Source organism: Nylanderia fulva, unplaced genomic scaffold (assembly GCF_048542155.1).
Source record: "Nylanderia fulva isolate GAGA-0341 unplaced genomic scaffold, ASM4854215v1 Scaffold4, whole genome shotgun sequence".
NCBI classification, from domain to species: domain Eukaryota; kingdom Metazoa; phylum Arthropoda; class Insecta; order Hymenoptera; family Formicidae; genus Nylanderia; species Nylanderia fulva.
The window spans coordinates 7156164-7173909 of record NW_028190476.1 but is presented as its reverse complement, the minus strand read 5'-3'; the positions used below and the strand labels follow the sequence as shown (position 1 = coordinate 7173909).

At 26.4% G+C, this 17746-nt stretch overlaps 3 protein-coding genes across 5 annotated transcripts in view; 2 read left to right on the top strand and 1 right to left on the bottom strand.

Moving 5' to 3' along the window:
- Wdr62 (WD repeat domain 62) overlaps positions 1 to 8674 on the top strand; it is a 33183-nt gene extending 24509 nt beyond the window's left edge. For all 3 annotated transcript variants that reach the window (XM_029311360.2, XM_029311359.2, XM_029311358.2), the window contains one exon: positions 960 to 8674. In XM_029311360.2, coding sequence (XP_029167193.1) covers positions 960 to 1336 — 377 coding nt within the window. In that variant the 3' untranslated portion in view covers positions 1337 to 8674. The remainder of the gene's footprint in view (positions 1 to 959) is intronic.
- GlyS (glycogen [starch] synthase) lies at positions 5708 to 13804 on the bottom strand. Its single transcript, XM_029311395.2, has 12 exons — positions 13654 to 13804; positions 12673 to 12838; positions 11814 to 11998; positions 11015 to 11211; positions 9956 to 10148; positions 9624 to 9886; positions 9333 to 9543; positions 9078 to 9214; positions 8732 to 8864; positions 8171 to 8557; positions 7497 to 7697; positions 5708 to 7310 (listed from the first exon to the last, which is right to left on the bottom strand). Exons 2-12 carry the CDS (start codon positions 12809 to 12811, stop codon positions 7278 to 7280), a joined length of 2079 nt encoding a protein of 692 aa, XP_029167228.1. The 5' UTR covers positions 12812 to 12838; positions 13654 to 13804; the 3' UTR covers positions 5708 to 7277.
- Positions 13805 to 14595: 791 nt separating this feature from the next.
- On the top strand, positions 14596 to 16564 carry Pex19 (peroxisomal biogenesis factor 19). Its single transcript, XM_029311413.2, has 5 exons — positions 14596 to 14781; positions 15074 to 15274; positions 15356 to 15507; positions 15742 to 15972; positions 16042 to 16564. Exons 1-5 carry the CDS (start codon positions 14709 to 14711, stop codon positions 16261 to 16263), a joined length of 879 nt encoding a protein of 292 aa, XP_029167246.1. The 5' UTR covers positions 14596 to 14708; the 3' UTR covers positions 16264 to 16564.
- Positions 16565 to 17746: the final 1182 nt, after the last annotated feature.

The window sequence follows — 17746 nt, the reverse complement described above, 5'->3', positions numbered from 1 at the left end:
AATATGCTACACAAAATTTAATTGGCAATGTAAGTCATCGGATCTTGCTTTCAACATAATGACAATACATATGTTACATTTATGAGTAGGAACTTACAACTAATCGATAGTTTACATAATTATCATGTTCTGGGGATTAATACTGAATTGAAAAATGTGTGCATAGATAATTTAATTTAATTTAATTTATACAATTAAATGCCTCCGTCACAGATAGATGATTGCTAAAGTCTTGAAATTCTTATTACATATATACTCTTGTTTATTTAGAAATACAATATATATATATAATCTATTAGTAATATTTAATTCTCTGTTGTATTTATATAAAATGTAATGTTATTGAATCATTTTCTTTAAATGAAATTAACATTAGTAAAAGAGTTTCTTTTTCTTGGTAAGCAATCAGAGTCTGACGATAATAATCCATGATAAAAAATATGTAATACAATTCTGCTATAACAATTTTTTTCATTTAAAACCTCAAATTACTTTAAATCCGAAAAAATTTTTATTTCTTCCATTTTATATATTTCTCTTAAAACCATGCAATTTTAATTCAACTAATTTTTCTTTTCTTTAAATAATAACATCGATATAAATTAAGATGACAATTTCAAATATTCCCCATCTGTATATAAATTTGTATTATACTTGTATAGTTTCGATTATTACACACCATAGGAAATCATAGGTAGATCATTGAAAAGTCCACGACAATATTTCTTCGAATCATCAATAGACCTTTTAAAAAATTTCTTATTAGAAGATTATATGATATATATATATATATATCTATATTAATTATAATATAGCATGATCTCATACGGATTTTAGAAGCAATGTTAATCTGCCCGCTTGCATGATATAATCATTTACTCATATCATGTATATACATTCTTTGTCCTGTAAAATTTATACTATATATGTATATCTAATATTAATGATCATTTTCACAGTGTCCACACAATTATGCAACACGATCGCGGACGAGCTCATGCGAACCGCGGACAATGTTGTGCAGCTGTACAAACGTCTGACGATAAACAACGACGATGACCCCTCCGCGGAAGCGATCGACAAGGATACGATGCTACGAGGATTAGAATCGTCCGTGAACGAGACCATGCGTACCCTGAGATTGGTCATTACCGGTAACGAGAGTCACGACGAAAACAGCAAGAGTATCATCACCAACGAGGCGACCGCGAAGTTTCAAGAACTGCTCGCGGGTCAGGATCAGGGCAAGATAGTTAATATGATGCAGCAGTATTCCGAAATACTTTTGACCATGATGCAGCAGCGGATGGGAGAGACTCAACCGGGTCATACATAAAATCCGTCCATTGATATGAGAGGAATACGAATCATTTTCATATTTAATTGTATTGGCATATCAGAGATGAAGAATGCAAAGAATGTGTCTCGTGGCAATCTCCTTTTGAACATTGTATTCTTGAGAATTCTCCAATTTTTTGATTCAAAAATTTAAATATGTTTTAAAAGTGAAAAAAGAAATACGATCTCGCAAAAAAAAACTTATCATATGCTTATCATAATCGCATGAAAATTTTATTGCTGGTTCGCGCTTTTGCGATTAATTCGTTCTTTAAGGCTTCTGGAATTGTGACATCAGAGGCGAGAAAACAAACGCTAAAAATTCTTAGATGCCATTTCGAAATAAAAAGATATTTCGATGAATATCGCAAACACTATCCTTTTGCCTTTATAATCAATTAACAGCTGTAAAATGATAATATCAGTAGCTAACAGATTGTCGATATGACGGGAGAACTTTTGTGTTTCTATTTTTAATTAATGTAATTGCTGAATAAGAACAAAACTTGATAAGGACCACAATATTGGTCGAAACGTAATGTTTACTTATTTTTAAATATAATAAATGAATTAGCCAGTTTTTGGTCGAATTAATTTGTATCTCATTAGTGTTTTAAAATTGTCACTGGCGATCAACAATTATTTGTGAAATTGATAATATGAGGCCCAGTTTGTCTGGTCTTTGCACTTTGCACAAGATAAATTCTGATTTCAATTATTTTACTATTGATTGACTTTCAGAAGGAAAAAAATAGTTTCCAGACTATTTTAAAAGTGTGCTAAAGTCATCTGAAGTTGTGTTCCATCAAAATATCTTTTTATCTAAAAATGGCACGTAAACATTTTTAACTTGTATTTTCTCTTTGTGACGTCACAATCCAATATGGATCCAGCAGTCTTAAATCCATAAAATATTAATATTCGATGTACGCTATTGCATAAATATAATTAATATTCGATGTATGCAATAGCGCAAAATTTGTTGTCATCGTTTTTATATATGATATTGAGAATATAAATCAATTATTTTCAACTAGTATCGATATTGCAATTAGTCTAATCTATATTTGCTTAGCAAAGTCATAACATAAAAAATTGAGTAAATATAAACAATAACTGGATTATATTTCACTGTTAAATATAGAACTGATCATGACTCATTCATAGTATCTTGAGGTCATATGCCATGAAATGCCAATTAACTAAAGACTAATAGAATAGGTTTTAAATACATGTATGTGTTTATGCGCGTGCGCGCTGCGCATGGGCATACTTGTATGTGTGTGTGTCGATCAGGTTTGTATGATAACATCATAATTAATATTAATGTTCTTATGTAACCAAAGGTTGTATGTATTAATTAATAATGTAATATCAGTTGAAAGGAGGAAATACTATCCTTTCTTCATGGATTAAAGCTTTGCAAAAAAATCGTAATAAAAAGTACGCAGCATAAACTTGCCAGTAAATAAAATAAAAGCATCTAATTATAAAATAAATCATTGCATTAACGAAGCTTCTCAAGTCGACGATAAAAAATTACCTCGATAAGTGACTATTTCAGAATTACTGAAGTATACTTTAATAGGATTTAACATTTTTAAACGCATAAATTGTGGAATTATTTTTTTTTAAATTATTACATTTATTGACTAACAAGGGACATATCACAATTGTTCTGAAAACGATCTGATTTTCCTTGAAATCTATTGTTAAGCAGAAAAATCTTAGAGAAACGTACTTTTGTTACGTACTCTTTTTGAGATTTAAGAGGTAAAATAATCCCTTGAGAACGCTTATATTTGATTCTGAGCAATTATCGATTAGATAAGAAATATAAAAAATGTTTTAGACCAATTTTTATAATTCTGTAGGTAATATATAATTGTGTATTTAATTGTTTTCCAAAATTAATATTTAATATTTTTCAAAATAATAGTCCATTATTTTTATACATATTATTTTTCTGAAATTTAAACTTTTGTCATATATGGATAAGATACTTGTATCAATTTGTATTCTTAAAAATCTAAATTTCACATAAATAATGGATATAAGGATATATATTTTAAAAAATATTAAATTTTTGGAAAAATCAAAACACAATTATAAAAAACAAGTTTTGTCTAAAAACTTTTTATTTATTTATCTCATCATTTCGATGTTGCTTAGAATCAAATATAAACGTTAGCTTTGAAGAGTTGTTGCCTCTTAAATATTCAAATGAGCATTTATTTAAAATATGATGAGCAAATTCGATCTTACATCACATTAGTGGATACTAAAAGATTTTACACATATATATATATATATATATATATATATATATATATATATATATATGAAATATCTAAATGCAATGGTATAATATGTAAATATTTGATGATGAAAGAATTTATGTATATTTCGTTAAATAATACTAATAATATATTATTACTTAATTCTTTAAAATGTTTATCTCTTTATATTTAAATGACTTTACGTACATATTGTTTAAAATATTATTTTAAATAATATATAAAAGAGGAGCCAAGTCCATATAACTGTCTAGAAAATTTGTATACAAAAAGGTTTTTATATGTACATTTTATTCCATCAAAAAATAATTGTACAAAGAAGTACTTTATTATATCGTAATTATTTAATATAACGTGAAGATTATACAGGTATATAATTTTTATACCGATCTTTTTTAATTAGCTTCTCATTAATTATTACGAATATGATATGAAGGACTTCCTTTAGTTTAACTTGCTTTACTTGCACACGAGAAGTGATTAATAAAGTGATTATTACTGGACATTCTGTATATATCTATAACAGCGCCGTTTTGTGTATATTATATTTTTGTTTTGTTTTTTAATTAGTTTGTGTTATCTTTATACTTCGAGAAATTCTTTATCTGAAAATATCTTGTTATGTATTTATGTGATTTATATCTAAGCTTTTTTTAGGGGGACAGAAGTTTATTATACACTTTTTAAAAAGCTTGAATAAAATGTAATTTCTTGGTATCGGATCAAGAAAAATTAGTGCCCTGTGCACAACGAATCAGTTTCGCGAAAATTAATTTCTTGAACTACCATCTGCATCTGATTCTTATTAGTCGATGAAATTTAAATATGTATTTTACATTGAGAGCCTTGCTAAAATCTTAAGTGAGTTTATGTGAGTTATATACATGTTTAAGCATGAAATATATATATATATATATATATATATATCTTACTGTGAAGTATACAATCTTATTATACGGTTTTAGATAAAACAGTTTTAATACAATATAAGATTTTAGTGTATATTATTTTTATTCTTAATTGTCGGTTTTTTAAATTATTATTTTAGACAGATTTAAGCACAATAATGTATACAGCAACGCTTCTTTGTACAACTATTTTTGGAAAAACAAAATCCTTATTTAAAAAATTTTTGTACAACAGATAGACATATGGACATGGCTTTTTTTTAATTTAAAAGAAAAGAAATTTTTTAAAAGTATATCACAGTTTTTTAGTTATATATAATATTGAATTTATATACATATGTTTGCGTATATATGTTATGTTTGTATAATCAGTATTATTCAGTATAACATATTTTCAAAGCATCTTATAAAAAAAATTCAAGGAAAGTTAAATCGATACTATTATTCATAAATGTTCCTTTAGAAACAAAAATATTGTATTATTATTATCATTATTATTATTATTATATTAAATATTGTATTCTTCAATCTTATGATCTTTCGAGATGCTATCTCATGTGTTAAGTTTCGGAATGATAATTTTTTGTGACTTTTTATGTCCTTCCTTGTGAGACACTATATACATTTTAGAATTCAGGATAAGTGCAGGTGATTAAATTTGCAATTAGATTGTTTCTAAAAACATATTTCAAGGAGCATCAAACCGATTCAAGATAATTGTGATACATACATATGTCCTTTATAAGTTAATTATATATATAACTTTCATGTGATAATATTAAACTTCTTAAAAAATAAAGCATAGAATGAGAAAATCATAATTGATATTTAAGTCTTCATAAATTATGCATGTAGTAATTACATATTATATCATAGAAATTAAACTACCTTTGCATATTTTTCATATAAACATATTTTAAAAAAAGACAGGCTTCTGCAGTTTTTATAAACTTATCGATTTTAATTCAACTATTTTATGCTCAATTAACAAATATATCAAAGTTATAAAAATACATTTTAACTATACATAACATTATACAGTTTTTCGCGTTTTATAGCTTTTATTTTAATGTCCTATTTATTCTTGCTTAATGTTCTTTGTAAAATTTTAGTATTTACATACATAAGAGCGCCATTTAGATTAAAACAATGTCACATGCAGTAGTATTTATATGCTTGTATATTAATTTATTTCTTACAGAAATATTAATTTTCACTCATCTGAATTGTATTTCTAAGACAATGTTCATGAATATTTTTAATCAATTATAAGTTATAAAACTAGACTATATATTGAATGAGATCAATCGCTTTTCTAGTATGTGGATGCCAGTTTCCATAATTTTTTTCTTATTCATATGTAATATAACTCAATTTACGAAACAAAAGTCTTAGTATAGAATTACTTAATTCCTGATTAATATACTACGTATATAATTAACATATTAGAAATTACAACATTTTGTACTTAATGTCAACATTTTTAACATAGTTTATTAGTATAGGAAAATATTCAATGGATGAGTTAAATAATATACAGATTAATATAGAATCTCATTACTAATATGATAGCTAGCTCAATGAGAAAGTCATTCCAAATTATCACTCTTATTGTTATGATTATTGTTATAATTAAATACGCATATTTTCAAATTATACAGAATTTTATGGTATATTTTGTATATTATTGCATTTATTGTAATAAGGTATAAAGTTATGTAATGTATTACTTGTTTTGTAATGTGTAAATATTTATTTAAAATTTACATATAGATAAATTTGGTCTGATAAATGCAAATGTATTCTATAATTTTGTCATACAGGAAGTAGTTTGGCCATTATATATATATATATATATTATTTTGTATATTATGTTAATAATTGATATAAAGTAAAATTTCTAATTATTATTCAAATAACTTTTATTTATTATAGTTTCTGTTTATTTAATATAATTTCTGTTATCAATTATATTTTTACAATATGGTAACATGCTATTATAATACTATTTCTTATATGAATAACCGGGCGAGTAATATCATAAGAAATAACTCCAACTTTATAGATAAAAACTTTTTATTCAAGTACCAATTCTAATAAAAGTATAATCTACATAACAGAAATATATTCTATTCATTGTGTAATTATGTGTGTGTGTGTGTCTGATATATATATATATATATATATATATATATATATATATATATATATATATATCAGATTCACATTAACTTGTATAACTCCTATAAATATAAACACAACATATAAACGCACATCTAAAATATGATGCGATGCGCGATAATTTTCTCTTTTATTCAAATCTTTGATTATATATTAGTATATATTAAAATTATCGATATATTAATTATTTGAATATACTAATAACTATATGATCAAGAACATTTGATCAATCAAATAGATAAATCATGCCATAACGAAATATAAAGCTTTAATAAAAAGTAATAATATTATTGCATAATGATCATAATTATGAACCAGAACTTTACCATTATTGCTGCATGTAGTTTCACATTCTTAACTATTTTTCTTTTGCATGGCAGTGGCAGACAGCAATAACAATCATTTGAAATTTAAGTATATATAGATATATACATTTTATGGAGGAATCAATTGTTTTAGCACTATGTATTCCACTTCATATTATCTTGAATCTTATCGTACGTTATTTTTTAGTTTAGATCCTTGTCGCTTTATGTTATCCATTTTCATATATTTATCTTCCGTTTGATTGCCTCAATTCTTCTAACTATAATAAATGAAGTCGTCAGTGATGAGTAAAACAATACAAATTTTATTGAAATTTAGACCTAACTGGCCAGTACAATTTAATTAGAAACACTACATTTCGACCCTTCGAAGGGTCAAGTTTTGCAGTTAGGTCAAAATTTCAATCCACATTTTATATTTATTAATTTTATAATGTTATACTTACCTCTTTTTCATCATCGACCTCATCCTCGTCATCTGAACCATGTATAGAAGCAGCCGGTGTCGTATGCCGTGAGGATGATGGAGAAGGTGGTTCGCTAATTGGCCTAGGATAATTAAATCGACCAATTCCACCCTCTGCATATTCCGATGCCAATTCCGGATACACAGTAGTCAACGCTTTTATTCTCGCTTGACGATAATACTGGAAAAGTACATAAAAGACAATTTACAGGGTGTCCCATAGGAAATTGCTGAAACTAATCCAGCTGTCATTTTTTAATGAATGCAGTTATTGAGAAAACAAAAATTGTATTGAAAAGAGGAAAGTTTGCAGTTTTTAATGAATATAAATAAAATGTTTGTATACCAGTTTATTTTATTGATAAAAAGTAAGGAAAGAATGCTAATAGTCACAAACTAATAATCAATATTTTCAACAGTGTCAGATATAATAGCAGCTATTAAAAGGATCGTCAATAATTTAATTACATTAAAAATGACATGTTAGAAAAAGCTTTTACAAGTCTTTTTTTCAATAAAATAAACTGATATCAATAACTGCATGCATTAAAAAATGACAGCTGATTAGTTTCAGCAATTTCCTATAGAATATCCTGTAAGAGAAAGAACAAATTAAAAATGAATATGGAAATCTCTATGTATTCTGATCCTTACAATGCCAAGATTTCGCCAATCGAGGAGATCGCTGAGACGTTCTGTACGATTTCTCTGAATGATACGTTGACGACGACTAAGTCGCGCAAAGTCGAACATGTACTGAGCAAGCTGCTGCACGCTCCCTTCTAAGCTGATGTAACGTCTATCGACGATGTAAATACCGTAACTCATTGGGTCTGCTATATGTTCCTCCATAAAGCATCCGAATCCCGATAAATTGGTAGTAATACTAGGAATACCCATAACTGTGCATTCAGCCGGGGTATATCCCCAGGGTTCATAATATGAGGGGAAAACGCCCAAGTGACATCCTCTGACAAACTCTTCATAATCGAGACCGAATAGCGGATTTGTTGAGGACAGAAATTCTGGATGAAACACCATCTGTAAATGATATATATTATTTATCAAATAAATGACACGCATGTTGATCTCGCTTGATTCTCTTTTTCAAGTCTCGTAGAAATGTATATGAAGAATAAAATACAAAGTTGCACACAGCATGTTTCTGAACTATAAAACAAAAAATGTTCTTGTATTCCTGTATATTGTATATACCTTAACGCGATCATGGACGGTATTGAAAAGATTACATCTTCTGACAGCATTTAGCACTGGATCATTCCAATCATCGACGACATTATGTGTCGTAACGGGTGGTAGTCCATTCCTTTGAAGAGCATACAGACACCTGCAAAGTAAATCAGTGAATTAAAGCTCCTCGCTGACCATATTGGAATTATGACGTCAGATGCTGAAAATTCTTAAAAGTGTACTAAACCCATTTCAACATATCTTTTCATTTAAAAATAGTATCTAAGAATTTTCAGTGTGTGCTTTCTTGCCTTTGAAGTCACAATCTAACATGACCACAGTGCAAATATTGTTTTGATAATTAACGAACCGTTTTATTTTAATAGTATCCTCTTTTTGCAATAAGTCTTGAGCATCGGGCATACGACCGGAGAGGCATAATTCGTACATCCGTTTTCCTATTTTCTGCTGTATATCACTGATAGTGTCTCGTAAAGATTTAGTTACCTGATGATAGTAATTTAAGACGATATTAATAAATTAGCTTGTCAATTATATATATATATATATATATATATATATATATATATTAATATTATTTAAAAAAAGATAATATCAAACTAACAGCATGACCACGAAGAGATTCAACATTGAAGTTATTGGTTCTCGCAGGAAAGATGAGGAAAGCGACCACTGTTAAATCAGGTCTGGATGATTTTAAGTAATGATTCAATCTTGCTAGAGCTTCTATGAAAATATCGGCGCCTTTGTTTCCGAATTCGTATCGACCAGCGGTGAAGAAATATAACGTTTTGTCTAAATCAAAATCGTAATGTCTGTAAAAAAACATACATAAATCAAATATAATGTAAATATAGTATCTTAGAGAAGATATATATATATATAAAGTACAGACCCATAAAAATGACCTCGCACAAATTCATGTATTTTTTCTTTACTAATAGCATGTAAATTCTGAAATTCGTGCAGTGCTGCAAATTTCTTGACATTTAATCCATTTGGCGTGATAATATCAGGTTTGCGTTTAAGCAAATGTTCGGCTTCGAAACCAGTGATGTCCGAAACAGTTGTAAATACATGGGCTAGATGTGAAGCTGCACGTTCCATACAATATCTATGATATATCTGACGCTTGCCTGCCTCTTCATCAACACTGAACTATAAAAAGCATATATAAAATGACGTATTATCTGTATGTGTATATGTGTGTATGTTTCAATTCTTTACCTTATCTAAGTTGTTATAAAAATCTGTCTTTCCTGCACAAAGATATCTACCCAAAAGTGTAGCATGAGTGGTGAACACCGTGGCTACATCCACATGTCTTGTTCTCAGAGCAATCAATCCTACACCTGCTTGCCATTCATGGCAATGTACGACTACTTTTGGTGAAACACTTGAATAGTTTTCAGCTGCTTTTCTATTATATCATTGTTATAACATTATATATAGTAATTAATAACTTATATATACAATATAACACATAATGGCCATTCCATTTTAAATTAAGAAAGGAGAGCTACTGCATGATTTTTAATTTTAATAACTTTTGCTTGTAGCATACACTTCCTAAAACATAAAAATTTTTTTTCTCTTTGTTATTGATAATTTTATGCATCACAGCACAGTAAAATATAAATTTTTCATACTTTTTAAAACTATATAGCTTATTACATAATAAGGCGAAAAAGAGAGAAAAAGCTATGCATAGTCTCATATAATTTTTTAATGTGTAGTAGTTTCTTAAAGTAAGTGCATAACTCTCAAAGTCGTAATTACAATTTTTTGTCAAAATTAGGTAGGATTATATTTTTCATTATAAAAAACAAAAATAAACCTAATTAATTTTATATTAATATCTTAACATAAATGCTTTTTGTGAAAAAATGTGAATTTTTTTAAAATCCCCTTTATAATGAACAAAATGCATAAACTTTGAAAAAATTATAAAATTTACCAACTTTAAAATTAAAAATTTTTATTTTGTGAGATTAAATTTAATCTAAAAAATTAGTATACATAGTACTTTTAGTATATATTAGATTAATACAAAGTTTGAGTTATTTGTGAAATCCTTTTGGCAAGATTTTTAACTTTTTCAAAATTGGGGCAATATTTTTACAATAATTTTTATGTTTTAGAAAGTATACATTACAAGCATGTAACAATTATAAAAATAAAAAACCATGCAATAACCAATTAATTTATTTTTTGTCGATTCAAAAATAGAAAAAGACCTATATAATTGTAAAGCTATATATAATTGTAAAAGTAATAGTATTTTACCTAAATTCAGTAATAAATTGACAAACTAAATATCCGAGAATCACGGCATCATTAGCTTCAATATCGAGATGAGGTATTCCAAGATTACAAGTACTCCATAATTCTTGTTTATATTCGTCTAATTTCCAGGCGGCACTTCCGATATCAAATAAAATTATTTGAGGATTTCCATCCACCAACCATGTTCCTGTTACAATCTCAATAATAATTTATATTTTAAAAAATATTCTAAATTGCAACACTAATTATTATGCATTAAAATGATAAAAGTAAGTAATATATAAGACACCAACAAGTTTAACAGATTGATAGAAAATTGAATTTTTATTTAAGTCAAAGAAAAATAATTAATAAAAATATTAATTTTTAATAATTATGCTATGTAAGTATATAAAAAAATAAATAATATATATTTGAAAATACAATGATGTACTTTTTCTGTGATATAGTATAATCTAGTGCTATTACATAATCTTTAAAGTGATATATAGGGTAATCTTTATTTCTGAATAATAGAAGATAAGTATGAAATGATGATATAACTGTCATTTGAGAGAAAATATTATACATGTATATTGCTGAATCATATTTGTTAGATCTATTATATAAGACAAGTATAACAAACTCTTTTTATTCTTAGTATGTACATGACAAATAATATAATCTATTGAAAATATTAGTGATGAACATTTACAGCCTCTTAAATGACTGGTTCAGAATTGGCAATAATTTATGTGTATGTATTCGCGCATGCGTACATTTAAGTGTATAATTTAAGAAATTTATAATTAAAACTTACTTTATACCCTTGATCACGTAGAACTTGTACTGCTTGTTGTAAAGGATTGTGAGGAGGAAAGTCAGCCTCTTCAATTTCAGTACGTGCTGAGTATTCCTTATATGGACCAATAAGACAATATTGATCACCCATTTCTTCAGTTGAAACATAAGCTTTAGATCTTATTACAGTGTAAATGCCACCCACTAAAAGAAGAATTTATAGAATTCACAGAATTTGTGAGATAAACAAATATAGTTACAAAAAAGATATACATACATATATATATATATATATATATATATATATATATATATATATATATATATATAATGTGATGAAGATATAAATTAAATTATAAAAGAGAGGAAAGAATTCTTGGATAAATAAATAACACTCAAATAATATAAATTTGGCTAAATTTTAATGGTAAATGTAGAAAAAAAATGCAAATTAAATAAAAAAATTAAATTCTAAAAATAATAATAAATGTAATTTAAAAAACTTTACTTTCTTCAAAACATAATCCTAATTTTAATCAACTTCTTCAATATATTAAAACTTCTTTGCTGATCCTTCTTTTAATGCCACCACTCATTTTTTTCATTAAGAAAATATATTGTATTCCATTATTCATTATTAATGTTTTGTACATTTTTTAATTATCCTAGAATTTTGGTGTATGATGGCTTTAAATAAAAACTTTATCACAATTCAACATATTGAATTGCTTAGTCAATTTTGTGTGAGAGGAATATCTCAATTTAATTACACTATAAAACTTACTTAATTATAAATAAAATCTAATTTTTGTGATTTTCACTGTTTTGCAATACAAAATTGATTTAATGATTGATAAATAAGACATATGATATCATACCTTTGTTGGCTGCTTCCCAAGCAACTTCAAAATTCCATCGATTTTCATGTTGGGCTGAGTAGCCACGATCCATGAATTCGAACAAATCATTGGTACTTTCTACACGATAAAACCTTCTGGAAGCTCGTTCTCTCGACATTTTGTTGATTGTTCTTTATTCTGTCAACTGTAATACACATATATTTATTCAATTTAAATATATTTAATAAAATTTAAAATATATATCTATTAAATTTGTACTTAATAAAGTTATATTACATTATATAGTCTATTAATTTTACTATGTTTAAATTTAAAAATATAATATATATGTAATAAGAATAATTATCTATTTAAAGTATATATATAATATTAAAATTTCATAAAATATAATTTTTAAGTATTTTTTATTTAATTAAAATCTTTAAATGGAAAAAATACTTCTTAAAATATAGCTTAAAATATTAATAAATTAAGTAAAAAATAACATCATTGTACATTAAAATAATAAATATTCTTTCTCTCTCTCTCAATCATTGAAACAGAGAGAGAGAGAGAGAGAGAGAGAAAACAACTTGTATTTCTTCAAGTGTTGGATTCAATATTTTAATTAATAAAGAAGTAACAAAAAGAAAACTTTAGTGCTTTCTATTGAACAATTTAATTGTATTTATTTATTTATATATAATTTTTTTTATGATTTGGTGTTCATTCAAAAACACAGATTATTGATATCGCAAATTTTTATATGGTAGTTATAATTATTATTACATAAATTTCATGAAAATGCAAGTCCCCTTGGCATAATCAATCTTTATCTATTTCGAATGAATTATATAACTCACGAATTATAATCGCGAGTACTATAAAACAAATGTCGCGAACAAACCATATATTCGAAGGTCAACGAGAAGCATTTCATTGACCATATGCGGTGATGTTGAACAAGTAGTTTCATAAGTGAATCAGAGAGAAATACAACTGATATATTATTCGACTTACCGTTTATGATCTCTTCCACTAAAGAAAACGGATGGAACTGGTGAACTTTAATATTAACTATATAATTGCCGGCCAGAGAACACTGTTCCACGGTCAGGTCAGGTTCAAACGAAGGTCATCGCAAACTACGCGAATGTCAGCAAGATGTTCCTGCACGCGTTGAATTCATGAAGCTAAAACCCTACGCACAATAATGACAAATATTAAATCCCACGTACAATAGAGAAAATAATAAATATATAATATATTAATATAATAATAATAATAATATATAATACATAAAATAATATAATATAAAAATTAATGATATAAATATATACTATATAATATAATAATATAAATATATAAAATAATATAAAATATAATATAAAATATATAATATAAAATATATAATATAAAATATAATATAAAATATAATATAAAATATATATAATATATACTATATAAATATAACATAATATTCAATATATTATAATATTTAATATATACTATAATATATAATATTATTAATATTAAATATAATAGGAGTAAAAATATTCTAAAATATTAAAATCAAAACCCAGGTAACCAGCTGACGTCATTAAACGTCAAAATAACGTCATTCAGTCTTTCCCAGGTTGCAAACTGACGTCAGACGTCAAAATGACGTCATTTTGACGTCGTGACGTCAGCTTGCTACCTGGGAAAGACTGATATAAAAATACAAATTCGGATATAAAAGATTAATTAGAACTAATAAATTAATAAAAGCCTTTTATACCTGAATTTGTATAATCAAATTTTTTATTATTTTAAAATAATTTCTAATATTTTTTACGAAATTCAAATTGTTTATTGGTCATTGAACAATAGAACTCTCTGATTGGTCAATCATTGGTACCATTTGATTGGTCGATTCTGATTTCTAATCGATACATGCGGACGTGTCTTAATGAGAAAAATATTGGAATGAAATTCCTAGGATTGCAAATTGCAACACGAAGTTTATTTGCTTATCATTCCTATCGATCCAAAAGAAGATTGAAGTGATCTAAATATTATAATCGTATACAAATATGACTGACAATACCAAACAATCAAAAGATGAAGCTCAGGAGGAAGATCAAGAATTAAATGTTTTGCTTGATAGTAAATACAATTATTATATTTTATTTAAAAAAAAATAGATTGAACTAACCTTTTACATGCAAATTACCTGCCACACACAGATTCGTATTTCTGTAACCAATAACAAAATTAGAATAATTATATAATAAATTGTAAATAATTATATAATAAATTGTAATTTAGAGATTTCACGAAAAATATTTTTCATATTAAAAAAATTTGACATTTAGTTGCATTTTATATCATTTAAGCTATCAAATTTTGAAATTTGACAATATATTGCATATTCTAAGATATAAATTTTGTTTCTCAGGTGCTTTACAAGATTTTGACAAAGTGGCTGTGTCAAATACTGAAAAGGACAATACGACAAGTACATCAGATTCGCAGAAGCAAAGTGATAAATGTGAAACATCTGAAACGTCTGAAACGTTTGCAGACAAATGGACAGAAGATTTTCTTAAACAAACAGCTGATCAGTTTGAAAAAAATTTGCAAAACTTATTACAAAATGGTAAGTTTAAATAAAATGTATAAAAAATATACGTATATATTATACTATGTATATATTATACTACTAAAATGAATTGTTTAGGTAACAATGAACTAGAAGCTGCTTTGCAAAAGCTTGGAGAAGCATCGGCCAGTGATATAACAGATGAAGCTAAAGACAATATTAGTGCAGATTTTCAGTCAACTATTTCACAAGTCTTAAAGGACTTGACTACAAATTCTGAAAATTTACAGGTATTTTAATTCTTATAGTAATGCTATAATATATAAATAATGACTTTTAATTAAATTGTTTTAATTCTAAAAAGTAATAGCATTGATTCATTTATATTATTTTTATTTTACATCATAGTAGTAATAATATGTAGTAATAACAATAAAAAATGTGTGTATGATAGCTTGTGATATATTATTTTTAGTTTATTTTTTAATAGAATTAAATGATAAAGTAATTAAAAATTTTTTTAGAATGATACAGACTTAGCTGCTATGCTAGGGCGAACCTCTCTTGATGGCGACAGTGGTGATATATTACCATTTATGCAAGGAATGATGGAACACCTTTTATCAAAAGAAATTCTTTATCCATCATTGAAAGAATTATCGGATAAGTATCCAGCATACTTAGAGGAACACAAAGCAACTATGAATCCTTCTGATCTGGAAAGGTATACAAAACAAGCGGAGTTGATGCAAAAGGTATGTTTTAATAATAAAACAATACATTCTGAATTTATTTACGATTAACATATTTATATCTGATATAAGGTGTGTACTGAATTGGAAAAGGAGAACAAAGATGATACGGAAGAAATTAAAAAGCGTCGCTTTGAATCTATATTGAAGCTTATGACACAAATGCAATCTTATGGTCAAGCACCAGAAGATCTTGTTGGTGAACAATGTTCATTTTTTCAATTTGATTCTGAAGGAAATCCCATTCTTCCATTACCTGGAATGGACTCCCAACAAGATTGTTGTGTTATGTAAATTTTTTAAGTATACCTAAAATATTGTTTTATTGATTTTTATTTTTGTAGTTACTTTAGCAAAATTTTATTATTCATTTCAATGTGATAAAATTTACTAATATACAAATATATATATATATATATATATATATACAAGATATAACAAAATTTGCATTTGGTTGAAGCAGTAAAGTAAAAGGTTGATTGAATAGATTTTTTTTATTTAAAGATGATTTTACAATAAAAGTTTCATTATGTGCAAAATAAACTTAAATTGTATTTTATATAGTTGTATGCAATAAAATTTTAATTAAAAACTATTTGCTAAGTACAGAAGATATAATGATCAATTAATAATTATAATTTATTATATAATATAATATATAACATTATAATTATATAATATAATAATTATAACTTATATTAATATTAATGTATTATAATATTTGTAATATAAAAAAATTTTTAATGTAATAAAGTTTATTTTTTTCTGAAACTTAAAATGTGTTAAGGGTCGGCAGTACACCCAGGCAAACTCCGAATTGATATTGGAGACCTCGTGCGGTGACAACGCGAAACTCCGGTTTCAGTGTTGCCAACGCCGAGAAACCAATTCTCGGGTTTTATGTAGTGGTGTATGTCTGTACACGTACATACACCACTGCATCGCTCACGCGGACGCACGTAAGAGAGACAAGGACCGATAATCACGTGTTCTCCTTGTTCCACTACCGTGCCGGTATACGCGAGATGCCGCCTGAAAATGCTTTCTGGCCTTCCGTAGCAGAAAGCAGTAACGTAGCAAGACTAATAAGCACCCATTTTTGTAAATTTTATATATGCTTATGCACATATGTGGATATATTATTTATATATAAATATATATATATATATAAAATATACTAATTTACTCTCAATTATATATGCTACTGTTATTATTTATCATTAGACAATTATAAAACAGAGGTTATAGATTTGGTCTGACTACACTGGCCTCAAATTAAAGTTGTATATATATTTATTTTAACGTTTCGACCATACGGGATGTGGTCCTTTTCAAAAATACAGATTGGAATATTAGAGAGTTACAGCATTTCGTCTTTAAGATGTAAGCGCAAATTATGATTCGGAGAGATTTAACTTGTCAAATAATAAAATATAAAATAAATTATAAAACATATACATATATAATTTGTAGTGCTATATATATATATGTTTTATAATTGTCTAATGATAAATAATAACAGTAGCATAATTGAAAGTAAATTAGTCTACAATGTTAGACACGGGTACTTGTTAGATTTGATAATTTATTGCTTATACTTTTTCGAGAGACAAGAATAAGAGAACGAATATAAATTATTATTAGCTTGTATAGCAATCATAGATTGACGAATATGCATTGGTTATTCTTGATTTTTTTTCTATTATTGATGTTATTGTATAATTTGCTCCATAAATACTTATAACATAAAAGAACTTATGTCGAGTAATATTGATCA